Source organism: Ostrinia nubilalis, chromosome 15, assembly GCF_963855985.1.
Source record: "Ostrinia nubilalis chromosome 15, ilOstNubi1.1, whole genome shotgun sequence".
Lineage (NCBI taxonomy): Eukaryota > Metazoa > Arthropoda > Insecta > Lepidoptera > Crambidae > Ostrinia > Ostrinia nubilalis.
The window spans coordinates 1,286,350-1,300,946 of NC_087102.1; the positions used below are offsets into that span (position 1 = coordinate 1,286,350).

General features: G+C 42.6%; 2 protein-coding genes across 2 annotated transcripts in view; one reads left to right on the top strand and one right to left on the bottom strand.

Annotated features, from left to right (window-relative positions):
• The window catches only part of LOC135078584 (uncharacterized), a 28,334-nt gene extending 17,285 nt beyond the window's left edge, over positions 1-11,049 (top strand). Inside the window, exons 8-12 of the mRNA XM_063973114.1 lie at positions 72-4,095; positions 5,355-5,473; positions 5,995-6,161; positions 7,270-7,393; positions 8,019-11,049. Coding sequence (XP_063829184.1) covers positions 72-4,095; positions 5,355-5,473; positions 5,995-6,161; positions 7,270-7,393; positions 8,019-8,293 — 4,709 coding nt within the window. The 3' untranslated portion in view covers positions 8,294-11,049. The remainder of the gene's footprint in view (positions 1-71; positions 4,096-5,354; positions 5,474-5,994; positions 6,162-7,269; positions 7,394-8,018) is intronic.
• A 77-nt stretch (positions 11,050-11,126) lies between these two features.
• Positions 11,127-13,437, bottom strand: LOC135078695 (F-box/LRR-repeat protein 15). The gene is made up of 3 exons (XM_063973241.1): positions 13,159-13,437; positions 12,619-13,085; positions 11,127-12,533 (listed from the first exon to the last, which is right to left on the bottom strand). Exons 1-3 carry the CDS (start codon positions 13,354-13,356, stop codon positions 12,380-12,382), a joined length of 819 nt encoding a protein of 272 aa, XP_063829311.1. The 5' UTR covers positions 13,357-13,437; the 3' UTR covers positions 11,127-12,379.
• Between the last annotated feature and the right edge of the window lie 1,160 nt (positions 13,438-14,597).

Here is a 14,597-nt window from a genome sequence, read left to right on the forward strand (position 1 = left end):
CTTAAAAATTATATGATTCATTTTACGTGCTCATGATGGATGAAATTAATTGATGTTGCCTTTGTCCTCAGGTTATTTACTGTCAAAAGAAGAGGGACAACCCGGGACCCCAGAAAAACCTCTGTCGGACCTCGGAAGAGTCTCCTACCACGCCTATTGGAAATCTGTTATCCTCGAATTCCTGCACGATCACAAGGACAAACACTTCACGTTTGAAGATATCGCGCACACGACAGGAATGCACATGAACGACATTGCAGTCACGTTTCAGCTCTTGGGCTTTGTAAGATATATACCTAATAATGATTCTATGAAATTAGGACTTTGTATAGACTGGAATAGAGTAGATAATCATGTGAAAAGAGTGACCAGTAGACAGCGGTTGGAAATCGATCCTGAATGCTTGAGATGGACGCCGCTGTTAGCGCCGACCGTAAATCCGTTCAGATCTCCCGAGGAGGGCTCCGTGGACCAAGACACAAATGACGAAACGGAAATGAAAACGGAGAGCGAAGATACCGCAACGGAGACCGAAACTTTAGCACCCAAACCTGTGGTAAAGACTAAAGAGAAAGTTGAAAAAGAATCTACGGAAGTGCCCGTGGAGGTTACCTCATCTGGCAGGAGACGAACGAGACCATTGAAATATAGCGAAGCCACGTACCAAACCACGCCCACGCCACTCGAGGGTGGTCGGAAAAGAAAACGTGATCTCAATGCTAAGCTCTCGGAATCTAACGCCGACGAGGACAAGAAGGACGAGGAAACGCCGAGAAGACAGAGAAGTAAAAGCGTTTCAAGAAGATCTTCTAGAGTCGTCCAGAATGAAGCCAGCGAGGAGCCTAATGTCGCCAGGAACAGAAGACAAAGTATTAAAGAGCCTACCTACGCTTCCGACAGCCAGGAGAGTCAGGAAGATAGCTCTATTGTTGTTAAAACCCCAGTCTCGAATCCAGTTAAACCTAAGGCTAAGAGAAAAATTGCGTACAAAGGTCGTCAAAGAAAGCGACAAAAAGTTAACAAATCTCCCAAAGGCAGAACTAGCTCGCCGGTGGCGAAAAAACCGAAGTTGGCGGAGAGTAAAGCGGAAACAAACGATTACAAAACTGACGAATCTATGGAGGAGCCCGAGAAAATGGCCGTTGTTGCAGACGAGGAGTGTCCAGAATCTCCGAAAGTTCAAAGCAGCGAGAAGCCCGAGGAGAAAGCTAAAGATTCTGAGGCTAGCTCGGAGGACTCGTCGGGCGAAGCTGACGATGAAATGGACGTCGAGGAAGGCGAGGACAGGAGAAGCGTTCCCTGCAAGCCCGCCACGCCGCGACACGTCGAGGAGAACAGCACGGATCATCACACCAGCGATATGGAGCTCGACAGCATCCATATGGCCTCCCCCAAATCGATAGAAGATAAGGACCAAGTAATTAACGAAACTTCCACTAACGAGGAGTCTCAAAAGGATGCCCCTGAACCTGAAAACACAACTGACGACGCCGGTGTGGTGAATAATGACACCGCCGACGCGAAGTCAGCGCCAAAAGACTTAGATGAAAAGAAAGTGCCTGAAATTAGAAACGGCGACATGAAGTCGCCTACTAAGCCAGTTATCGATGATAAAGATACAATAGTTATTTCGGAATCCGATGACAATAACAGTCAGAGTTGTCCACTGCCATCGCCCAAACCGAACGTGGTGGCGCCGGTGCCGCAGAGTAATGATAATAAACCCAAAGAAATAGAAGAAAACGATAGCCCTTCTAAGGTTATACCTGTGGTGTCCACCGAGAACGCCCACATAGTTTTAGATCCTAAGGTCCAAGAGGAGGTCAACATTATTAGAAGTCCGCTAGAAAACAATACGACCCCTAAAACTCATCAAATAGAAACCATAGTTGTAGAAGGAGAATCGGATACGACGAATTCTCCGTGTATATCGCCTAGGAAAATAGATAAATCAGTTATTAGTGAATCGCCCAAGCCGAAGAAATCTCCAGAAACTATGAACATGGACGCTTCGAGTGAGATAAAAAAGTGCGAAATGAGAAAAGAAACTGTGATTCAGCATCAAACCGTAGACGAAACTAAGACAGATAAGAAATCTCCTACTAAAATAGAATCTATCATACAGAACTTGGATCCGCAAAGGGAGCTGCCCATTAATATTAAGAAATTAGAACCGCCCAAGCTAGATTCGTTCGTAGATGCGGATATTAGGAATAAGGTTCCGAACCAAAACTCGATAACGATAAGCAAGGAGGGCGAGCTTCCCTTTCGGAACGACTTGCTGAACACGAGGAAGGACGAGATCGTCATCACGAGGAGCATAATCGAGTCGAACATGCCGCCTTTTCCGACGCCAGTGAGCAACTCGATGACCATCCAGCAGATCAACAGCGCGCAACACTCCTTCCTCAACCACCGCGCCGCCGTCAGCAAGGAGTCGCAAGCTGTGCAGACTGACAAGGCCATGCTCAAGACCAGCGAGCCTGGCCGCAGCCTTAACATGGCCGACTCCACTCCCGTGATCAGCAAGACCACCAAACTAGAAGTGCCTCACCCCATCACGTCGCCCATAATCAACCCCGTGATACCCAAAGTTCCGAACGTTACCGATATCAGTTTTTTACCGCGATGCCAGAGCGCTAACGCCGCCGTTAACTTAGGAATGGAGAGAAACGACTTAGAAAATAGTTTCGCGAGCAGTAGCGCCATACAGAATTCGTTGACGGGGTCCATGAACATCGTCCAGTCGACGTCCCAGGACAAAAACGATCCGAATTTAAAACCTCGAGAGAAGAGCAAACTCCGCGACGTTCGAGTGAACTCGGCGCACAGCAAACTCGAGAAAACCGATAAGAAACCGTCGAAAAACGACACGCCGAGAAGCACGCCGGAGCCGAAGATGTTTTTTCCGGAGCAAAGTACAAACGCAAGGAAGCCGGAGACGTCCGTTCCTATAAACGTGATCAACTCGGTGACCGTCAGCAAGACAGAGGCGAAGACGACCGCCGAGGCGCCGAAGAAGCAGGATTTTTTTAAGAAGGATAAGGCCAGCTCCGCCAAATGCGACTCGAAAAACGCCTCGGTCAAGCACGACAAGAGCTGCACGGCGCAGCTGAACCTCAAGGCGGATCAGAACGACACCAATAAAGCCTTGCCCAAGTTCAAGTACGATAATGAGCTGATCCCGAAGGCGGACTACTCGATGAACCAGATCCCAAACTACCACACCACGCACGCGCAGTACCAGTGGGCGCCGTGGGACGCCGCGCGCCTGCAGGGCACGTGGGACCCCAACCGGTTCCTGGAGATGAAGAACAGCGACAAGAACTACCTCGACAAGTTTCAAGGCTTCAATTTGCCGCACCTCGATCCGGTGCAGAAGTCGCCGCAGAAGCTGCACACGAAATACGACCAGAAGGACTTCCACAACATCGCGTACGGACCTCTATCAACCGTGTACTCGGGTCTGCCTCACTTCAAGGAGACCAAGGGTCCGGCTAAATCCGAGTGCTCGCAGAAGAACGACTGCAAGCCGTCGAAGCAGTCGAAAACGACCACCGCGTGTCAAACGCAGTGCGAGCCGAAGAAGTCTCAGTCGCAGAGCTCGGCGGAGGCGCAGATCAAGCAGATGATGCAGCGGCAGGCGAAGCAGCAGGAGCAGACCAACTGCGCTGAGTACCGCCAGCAGTCTCCTCAAGTTATGACGTCGCCGGGCTGTAAAACTTACACGCAGAACGGGCCGTGCGAGAAGACTGACGTCGAGAAGAAATCTCGGAAGAAGGACGACACGCCTAAAGAGAAAGAAGAGATGTGTGAAGCGGCGAGTCCGGCGCTGCAATCGATGGGCGTTTACACGCCGGATTCGACCAGCAATTCGGTTCATTCGGTGCAGTATGGGAATTGCGAGTTGGACGTGAGCCAGTTAGGGCTGGAGTCGCCGACGAGCATCGGGTCGGACCTGGCGTCGCCGTGTTCCATGATGCACATGCACCCGGCGCCCAGCCCGCAGTACCCGCACTCGTCCATCCACATCCCTTCCATCATGACGCAGCCCAACCAGCCGCCCAAGCAGCAGAAGATCAACAATCGGAATAGGTGAGTTAGTAACGACATTATGAGCCAATCTTTAAAATATGGTGTAATTGAGAATGTTACTAGGTATGCAAAATCACTTGAAACCTATGTTACAGTTAGGCTTTTACATTTACAAATACATTAGTTTTTATTTCATTCAAAAATACCCAGTAGTTATGATTTTATAGGCATTCAAAGTTCGCTAAAATATCGAGTCCCGCCGACGGTCACGTGACCGCGCGTGACGTACATTCACAGTGTCCGCTCACTAGAAAACGGATATAAACATACTTAAATACATTTTTTTTTGTAAATACAAACTTATTATACATATTAACACCCAGACCCATCACAGAAATTAAAATTGAACCAAACCCAATCTTGATGCGATTGTGTCGTTTTATTGCGAATTACCTTCCAGCTCCATCATTAGACCCTGATTACTATATAGAATTAAAGTACTCATCAATACAAAACGAACGAGCCCAAACTCGATGGATTTAAGTCGTTTTATTATAGAGTTCCTATGGCCACCTTCCAGCTCCATCATCAGATCAGTTCCATGTCATCATAATATTGCATGGTCATCCAAATCACATGTGTTTGCGAAATTTCAGCTTAATCGGTTGCCTGGAAGTGGGTCTTAATTCAGTTTGCAAGATTCCACCCATACAAATATGAGCCAGTCACTGTAATATGACGTCACGCGCATAAAATGGCGGGCCGGCCGCCGCCCGCACTTTTAAAATTCAATATCTTGGAAACTAATTGACGTATCGAAATAATTCTTTCACGAGTATTTTTTATTTTTAACAGAGAATACAGAAAGCTAAAAAACAAAATTAGTGAACATTCTTCATTGTAACCTTTGTTTCTAAGATCGACATAAGCAGGATCCTTCTTAATACTCTTTCATAAATTGTGATTTGAATCAGTAACTAAACAGAATCTAAAATACCTCCTTCTGGCGCAGTCGGGTAAATACACTACCAACTTCACTTTAATTAACCTGAAAATCATAATACCTACCCCGAAATTTAAAAAAACTGTGCCTATTTTCCCCAATAATGATTTATAACATTTGGATTTGATGTAGGTAGATAACATTGGCATCACAAATTGAAATCAAATGCAATAGTCATCTGCATAAAATACACTACGAAAGATGATCGTAATGAACTTGGGGAATTGAAAGCTTAGAATTCATATCTTTAAAGCATATTTTGCGATATTATCTCCTAGAAAATATCAATCTTTGACCGTCACCTCCATGTCCTCAGGAACAACGCGGCAAGCAGCAACAGTGGCGGTGCTTTAGCACAGGGTGAGAACAAACTTCGCGGTGCCGCCACGCCACCCGCGCGACACCGCGCTACGCCACCTGCTCACCAGCCTCACGGTATGTAACACTCTTTTAGTACTAATATCACAGAATAATAATAAGTACTAAAGCCTGGTCCGTGAGCACGTAGAATTTTGTCCAATGACCCCAACCTACCCATCCTTATCGCTCGCGCGTAATTATGTTGCTGTCGCGCTCGCACACTTACTGCAAGCGCCCGTCGCACAGTCGCGACAGCAATATAATAAGGGTTTTCGCGAATGAAAGATCCGCTAGATGGCGGGACGTGGATGTGGGGTCTGACTGCTGCGTGATTGGTGGATTTTGACATATCTGTCAATGTCATGTCAAAAATAACCAATCATGCAGCATTTGGCATGTATGGGAGTGCGCACACTACGCCGATTCGATTTGGCCAATTCTTCATACAAATTAAAATCGGGCACAGCTATCGGCCAACTAAAAATCAACGGTGTGCGCCTACTCTTAGACCACAAGTGGCACTTTGAACGTCAAAATGTAAATAATAAAAAAAGAAAAGGTACCCCTTATGAGACACGCAATCGTTTGACTTCCAGGCGGCGTGGCGATGGGCGCGGCGAGCGGCGGCGGCGGCGGCTACCAGGGCGGCTACCTGTCCTTCCAGCAGCAGCAGCAGTACCACGGCGGCGGCTGGCCCGCGCCGTCCTGCAGCCTGGCCAAGCTGCAACAGATGGCCGAGCACCACCCGCCGCACTCGCAGCAGGTACACAATAAGAAAAGCAATAAGTTTCAAAATATGGTTGGAACTACCAAATACGGTCCGCAGCATGTCAAGCAGGGTACTCACCTGCTATGTAGCACGTAACGTAACATGTAACGTAACCAACCTTCAAGTGAGTACGGCTCGTCCACGGTCATCGCGTATCTGGCTGCGAGCTCCTGAATCCTACTGCGAGCCGCCTTTGTGCTCGCAGTGATACCGCCACTCGGCGGGTCGCTGCGATCTCCCTGCGAACCACGCGCGAGCAGCTCGCAGCGGGCTCGTGCCTATGTACTCACTTGATACAGTATCTGATACATTACATGCTTCAGATTATTTTTATTACGAAATCCCACTTATTACGCAATAACATTAAAATCTCATAGCGTTTTTAACTTGAAATGCTTTATTTGAAAGTTCTTGATATGTCGTCTTCCAGTTATGTCAAGACGCATGGCATCAGTCGATTAAATTAAATCATTTATTTGCATTACATACATTGATTTCGTATTTGTTATAATCCACACGACAGAAAATATGTTATACTAACTTTTGCCCGCAGCTTCACCAGCGTGAAATTTAGTTAGTCACAGATCGTCATAAATTATAGGCTATATGTTAATCTGGGTTATAAACAATAATACTGTAAAGTTTCATCAAAATCCGTTCAGTAGTTTCTGCGTGAAAGAGTAACAAACATCCAGACATCCAAACTTTCGCATTTATAATATTAGTAGAAAGTAGGACAACTTAAGCAGGAGTCAAAAGGTCTCAACATGACACGAAACATACCTAGCAGTATTTAGTCAAAAATAAAAATCTAGTCAAAAATTGCTGGTTAAGCATGATTCAATTTCAACACTGAAATCACAGTTTGACGCCTGTATTCACAAACATTACTATGAATACTATGATGTCTCACAGTATCTTTTCAACGCTGTGCGTTCGATTTGCTGCTTCACTTAAGCAAGCATCGTTTGTAAATACGGGTGTGAATCTATTTTCAAATGCAGTCACACTCGACATTGCTTCAGCATGTCAAAGATCGGGCGAACAAAATATTGCTTTTAAAATAAAATGACGTTGAAACAAATTGTACTTATCATTCCAGTACGCGCAGCAGTCAGCCACGCCGCCGAGCGGCGCGACGTCGTCGGCGCACTACCACGCCGCCGCCAAGTACTACGCGCCGCACAACCAGCTCGACTCGCCGCGCAACACACGGAACACCTCCAGTCAGTACCATCAACTAGCTATCTCTTAATGTGCTTTACTTGGACCGCTTTGACAGCAGCGCGGCAGCGGCGTTTTCATAATGTGAAGGCAGGCATCCGCTGTTTTAAAGTAATGACGTATGAAATTATCGGCAGTGCGTCTGTCGCGCGTTTGTCGTGTTGCTAAAGTCGCGCAAATGTGAAAGCGCTCTTTATGTGTATGCCTAGCTTGTGCTGTTGAATATTCCCAAGTTGTGTTACTTTTTTCTCTTGTTCTCTCTTTGATGGACAACTTTCATGCAATGTTACCACTTTTTGTGTTATTTTGGAAAACCAGGGTTTTATGGGCTATGTTCCCTGAGTAAGTTCCACTTATTCCCATGTTCTTTGTTCCAAAAAAGCTATTCTTTACAAACCAGTCAAAGGGTTGGAATGAACTGCTATTTTGAAGACGAAATCAGTCAGTAAATTGGTCCCACACTAAGTAGAGCTCATAAGATGACAAATAAATGTATTCACTGTGTGTATAAGGGTTGAATACCATTATTCGCAGCTGTCGTAATCCAGTACACGAACCACCAGTTCAGTTCTTGATGACACTGAATTTCTGGAAACTGTTTCCTAACATCAATATTCCATGTTCCAGGCAACCTCAGCCCGATGCAGCACATGCAAATGGCGCCTGGCTCACGCATGTCGCCGAATCTCAACACTCACATCATCAGCCAGTACGGGCTCAACGGGTACCGCGTGCCGCCGCAGCAGCAGTTCAACAACCTGCCCGTGCAGATGATGAATGTGCAACCAGCACAGTACCCAGCGCCAGACGCGCGCGCGCAACAGCCAAATGTGTATTACGGGTATATAAACCCGCCGCCGCCGCTCGCCATGCAGCCGCTGAACTCGTCTATGCGCCGGTAGCGCGACCCCGCCGCGCCCGACGCGCCTGCGGGGCACGCGTGACGCGGCGACCCCGACCGGTCTGTTCTCAGATCATCTGGGTGAGAAGTGGAGTCCAAGCGACACGACCCCGATTGGTCTGTTCTCAGATCACCCGGGTGATCAAAGTGGACCCCAACCGGTCTATTCTCAGAACACCCGGGTGATCGAAGTGGAATCGGAGCGACATGACCCCGACCGGTCTGTTCTCAGATCACCCGGGTGAGAAGTGGAGTCTAAGCGACACGACCCCGAAAGGTCTGTTCTCAGATCACCCGGGTGAGAAGTGGAGTCCGAGCGACACGACCCCGATTGGTCTGTTCTCAGATCACCCGGGTGATCAAAGTGGACTCCGAGCGACAGTTTGGTGTCTTTCGACAACCTATGGACAAGACCTGGGTGATCAAAGTGAACTCTAGAGCGACAATTTGGTGTCCATTGATCACCCATGGATAAGATGACCTGGGTGATCAAAGTGAACTCCAAGCGATAAGTTGGTGTCCTTTGATCACTAGGGTGGTCCTTATTTTTCGACTTTTGAATTATCCCCGGGGCACTTTCTTATTCGATTATATACCTCTAAATATGAAATTAGCTTTTTTTGTTTTTTTTTTAGTTAAGATTTAGAGGTCGCTACCAGCTGTCAAAATATTTACAAAAGCTTTGAAAATCTTAAATCATGGTTTCATAAATGTTTTATTTAAGTGTTTATATCACATTTTACGTGCAAATGAACATCGCTTAGATAGAATAGACAATCGCTTCTTGTCCCCTTCTCCCCTCAACCCCTCTTCTATACCGACCATGGTACCGACGCGTCGAGATACTAACAAGTAAACTCTTATATCTTAAAAATAATTGATTCAAATATGTACATTGTACATAATAATCTTAGTTCATAGCAACAACAATAATTTTGTAATATTTTTATTTGGCTTTGGCTTTAAAAATGAATGAATCTAACAAATACAGATTTAGTTTTTACTTAAAATTCAAACCTTGGTAGCGACCCCTAAATGTCTTTTAAAAATTAAAAAAAAAATAATGAAAGACTTTCATATGGTATATATTCAAATTACGTGGTGCCCCGCAAAATATAAGAAAAAAAAATTTTTTCGTAGGAATAAGGACCACCCTATTGATCACTCATGGATAAGATGGCCTGGGTGATCAAAGTGGACTCCAGTTAAATTATTATTTTAGCTTCCTTTGATCACCTATAAATAAATCACACCTGTGATTAGTCACTCACATGTCCAATTTGTTTGTTGCGATTTTTTAGAAATATGTAACAACAACAAAACAAACAACAATTGGACATGTGACTATTCAGAGGAAGTCTGATTTATTTATAGGTGATCAAAGGAAACTAAAATAATTATTTAACTGGAGTCCACTTAGATTACCCAGGTTAACTTATCCATGGATGATCAAAGGACACCAAGTTATAGCTTGGAGTTCACTTTGATCACCTGGGTGATCAAATCCAGGTGATCAAAGTGGAATAGACCCCCCGACCGGCTGAGGCATAGTACAAACTGAACGGTTAAGATAGTCTGTATATAGCGTAATTTAACGAACGTTAACACCACTTCGGTTGCCTTATCCCTCGGGTGAGAACACTTTTGTTGTAACGGTGTAATTGTAACGGCAGCTTTGTTATAGTTTTGTATCATATGTATGTAATCGTTTCTCTCCGAGAAAGCACCCGTACCCCATATGGAAGCTGAGTAAAGTACAAAATTGCAGTTAATGATGTATTTAAATCTTTTTACAGTAATGACGTCGTCAGCGAAAAGTAGCATAATTATATAGTGCAATAATCGTAGAACTGCGTGTTTTATATATTGGCGTAACGAAAGTATTCGGCTCACTCTGTGAGAGTACTGTGATAACTGACGGTTGGACAGTGGTCTAATGGGCGTGTGCTTAAATCATAAATTAATATATTACTTAATTTCCAAAGAGATAATGTTAAGTCTTTGGTTACGTTTTAAATAAGTGCAATGTTTTCGAATCGCAAATTGTACTTTCTGATGTAAAGATTCTTTTGAAACTCATTTTATATGTATATCCTGTTTACGTTGTGAGGTTTAGCGGGCACACGCGTCGTAGTTGTAAATGATTGTACAGTCGGCGTTAACGTTAATTTTATACAGTAAGATCCAGATAGTGTTTTTGTCTGTTCTTGAAGTGCCTCTTTCTCGTCCCGTCTGCTTGTGTTCCAGTGTAAGATATTGTAAATGTAACGCTTCATTAACACATGAGCTCGTAAATAATTTAGCATATTTGTATGATACGGTTTAGTTCTATGGACGTTGACGTGTAGCGGCCAGCAGCGCGCCGCCTGTGGCGAGCCTAAGGAAAGTTATTTTTTATATTCCTTTACCCTGATAGGTTTTAATATTTTTTTATTATGATAACTTCTTTGTTTTACGCTTTGCTTAAGGATTATGTTCGTGTTATCCCAGTAATTTATTGCCAAATGTTATTAACACTGACTTTGCGATTATGTTAAGTATTTTAGGTTATTGTGTTAGACCTGACGCGAGCGCCGCGTGGAGGCGCGGGCCGCGGCGTGGCCTCGCTCTCGGTGAATTATTTTGTAAGATCTGCCCCTCTAAGGTTATGATTATGAATGTTATTTGTTACTAATGTGTAGTATAAAATATTGTAAATACAATAACAGTAAGAACATGTAGCAGGTGTTATCACACAAAATATAATTTTGTGAAAAATTGGGACGTTTTATTGCTACCCCCCCTTCTTTGTGTGTGGGATCTGTGGGAATAATGGAAACAACAAGTCTATTGTATTGAATTTATTGTTTATCTAAAATAAACAATATAATATGTAGGTACAATTTACATAATTCTAATTCAAAATAAAATATAATGATTAGAGAGAAATAAAATAATCCCTACTATACATAATCTTAATAATACATTACAGTATTATACATACATTTAGCTGCTGTACTTTTCTTTATAACACTACATTTGAATCGCGCCACTACGGCCCACTTTTTAATGGAAGTCAACAACTGATGACCCTGCTGATGGTCAATAGCAACCAAGACACACCGAAATTAACTTAAGCACAGCAAGCCAATTGAAGCAATTTAAGACTAATATAATATAAACATCATTAACTCACTTATAGCAGCCTTTTTACAATAAGTTCAAAATATTACTTGTCCTTTGCATTCTGAATGACAAAATTTTCGTCAATTTTGGCTAGGCTACAACTTATTTTGTTAGTTGTTACAACTTATCTAATAATTTTTACTTGTCAATAAGGGAACAGTGGGCGTGAGCCCTTAGACAATCTTCAATTATTTCTTTGATGAACTAGCTCATAATATTATAAAGAAAAGTGTGGGGTGCTCAAGTTTAAAAATAGGAAGTATTCGGGCGCCCCACACTTTATATTCGGCCTCCTGGCCTGATGCTTAACATACTAGCCTACAATACCATCCTATAGAATTTCCAGTTGTAATCCTAGAGGGGCAGATGTTTTAGCTACCAGTATTTATATCCACAGGTATGGATGTATCTACTCATTTAAGGCTCGCCACAGTACATACAAGCTTAGTTTGGGGTTTGTTTATTGTTGTATGTGGACATGTTACAATTGTTATATACTTATATTATATGCAAAAGCTCAACAGTCATGTTAAAAAAAATAAGTTCTAGCCAAATTTACCATTATGTTAGTATTGCTACTGAAATATACATTTAGGTCAATACCTCTTAAACCAAATATGTACAATAACAACAACATTGAATAAAATTTATACTTAGTGAATAATAAAATTCAAAGGCGGATACAATTAAAATCCCTTAGATCATTTACCAATACCAAATCTAAGGTAATTGTATAATTTAAAAATACAATGGACTAGACAGCAGACAGCTTTTTGGGTGCAAATAAAGTTTATGCCCTTCTAAAATACTATTCAAAATTTATAGAAATATGTACCTACTTAAATTACTACTAAATTTTTCATACTATAGTTGTAAAACTGGTAGGAAAGATGTGCCCATGAATTGTAACTTGTATTTTTGGCTACACTTGGATGAGAACTTGGTAAGGGACAGGCTCTGCTGGTCTCCTGTCAAGGTTGACACGGTTCCGCATGTGTTTCAGGCTGTTTTCTGTAACTTTGGTGCACCCTCTGATTAGCAGCCCTTCTAGTTTGTGGCTGTGAAGCGCTAGGGCCCTGAAAATTACAAATAGTATATTGTAATGTTGAAAAGATTAGAAAAAAATGTTAGTATTTAGTTTTTCAATCATGACATGATTACCTGACTCCTTTATCCGTAATGTCTGAACATCCACCTAAGTTGAGTAGCTTCAAGGATGTGCTATACTTGGACAATGCATAGAGACTTTTATCTGACACTTGTTTGTTTCCCTCCAGGCTCAGGGTCTTGAGGAATCTGAACTTCTTTAGGAATATGAGGATGCAGCTCTCAGAAATAGACACACAATAAGACAGATCTACATTCTCCAACTTGCTCTGGTGTAAAGCCAGAGCCTCCATGGCTCCCGTTGTAAGCCAAGCACATTTAGCCAGCTTTAAAGTCCGTAAATTATTGCAATATAATATAACTGGTTGTAAACATTTGGCAGTCACGTTTTTACATTGACTCAGGTTTAAATTCTCTATGCAATGATTCTGGAGTAGCATTGGTATTAGTTCAGCATCCGTGACACTCGTGCACCGACTCAAATTCAGGTCTTTCAGTCTTGTACAAGTTGCAGTGAACACCTGCAAAATAAAAGAATTTTAACCACTTAACAGTTGAATTTCCAAGAATTTATGGTATTGGCACGCAACTCACATTGAAGGTGTGTGGTGAAAAGCCTTTATTCATGAGCTTCAGCGATTTCAGCTTGGAAAAATACATGTCTATAATCTGCATGCTAGTTTTTGAAACACAGCGAAAATTAAAACATTCTTGAATAGTGAGGTACGGTAGTATTCGTGCCACTAAAATATCTTCCCAATATAAATCATATAGTTGCGTCGTCCGCTTCATGTTCTTTCTGAATTTATGCCATTTTCTCGAAAAAAAAATACGAGGAACATTCTCGCTTTTGTTGACAAATCCGACATTGAGGAAAACTGTCACTGTCAGTTACGTCAGTTATGTCATAATTTTTTCTTCCTGAGATAAGCAAAGGAATAGAAGCGTACAAACATCGGTACTGTAAATAACGTATCGTTATTTCTCGGCAGAGCTTCAAAAAGTAAAAATAGTTCGTTACTTTTAAGTGTATGTTCCCCGTATTTTATTACTTATTAGGACTGGGTTAACCACTGGGGTTAACTGTAGGTAGGTACCAATCTTTTTTCATTATCATTACCTATCTAATTTGGGTCAGCTAACATTGTAATTTGTTTGAGGAAAGGTTTTAGAGTACCTACACATCTTTGCTCATGCACATATTTGTGCTGGAATCGAACTTGCGACTTCTGGTATAGTAACTAACGGTACGCGTAGGTAACTACCAGACCAGGGAAATTGTTAGCTATCTACATAGATAAGAATTGCCTAGGTTAGGTACCTACTGCTGACTACATGAGTTCAAACTCGACATTGAGACTGCATTAAAGCAGGTACTACAGGTACTACAATTTACGCGAACCATAATATATCAACTGGCGAGCAATCAAAGACTTGTTGCTTGTTGTTGACTCTAATGTTAGGTTTGTATGATTATCAGGTACCTACATAACTTGCAATTTTCAAGCCACAATCACTCGTCGTCACCTGTGTTTTGCTGATCCTACATAAGATTACTTACTTTATTGGCATTGTCCAACAAGATTTTTATTTGACTAACGTTTGTCTGCACGATTTTATTAGTCACACGTATGACCTGACGCCTGACTCAGACAAAAATAATATTTTTTTTGTTATTCGGTACCCTGAATTTACAGTATATTTATTGATTACGCATTTAACGTAAAATTACAATATCACCTAGATCTCGAAATTCGTATTCCCATCGCGCAATTAATGAGGTTTTCATGACAAATGGTAATTCGAAAAAAGTATAAAAATAATGGGAATGACGAAGACAAAAACAGAACCAGAGCCTACCAACTTTGAAGGCTTGGTTTGCTCCTCGTGGAGCAGTAATGACAGTATGCCTCGCGCACAGTTCGTAAAACATTAAGTAATTCATTCACGAGTTCACATTATTTCCTGTATCTCGTTTAAAGTGATACAGGTGCGGATTCAGGTATATAAGTAAACTAATGGACATGAATAAA

What these genes read in the sequence shown, in the direction of transcription:
- LOC135078695 (XM_063973241.1), bottom strand. Translation starts at nt 13,356, where the DNA reads ATGAAGCGGACGACGCAACTATATGATTTATATTGGGAAGATATTTTA. An exon ending in TTTCACCACACACCTTCAAT is followed by an intron (nt 13,086 to 13,158) that starts GTGAGTTGCGTG and finishes TTTATTTTGCAG; the next exon opens with GTGTTCACTGCAACTTGTAC. An exon ending in ATTACGGATAAAGGAGTCAG is followed by an intron (nt 12,534 to 12,618) that starts GTAATCATGTCA and finishes TGTAATTTTCAG; the next exon opens with GGCCCTAGCGCTTCACAGCC.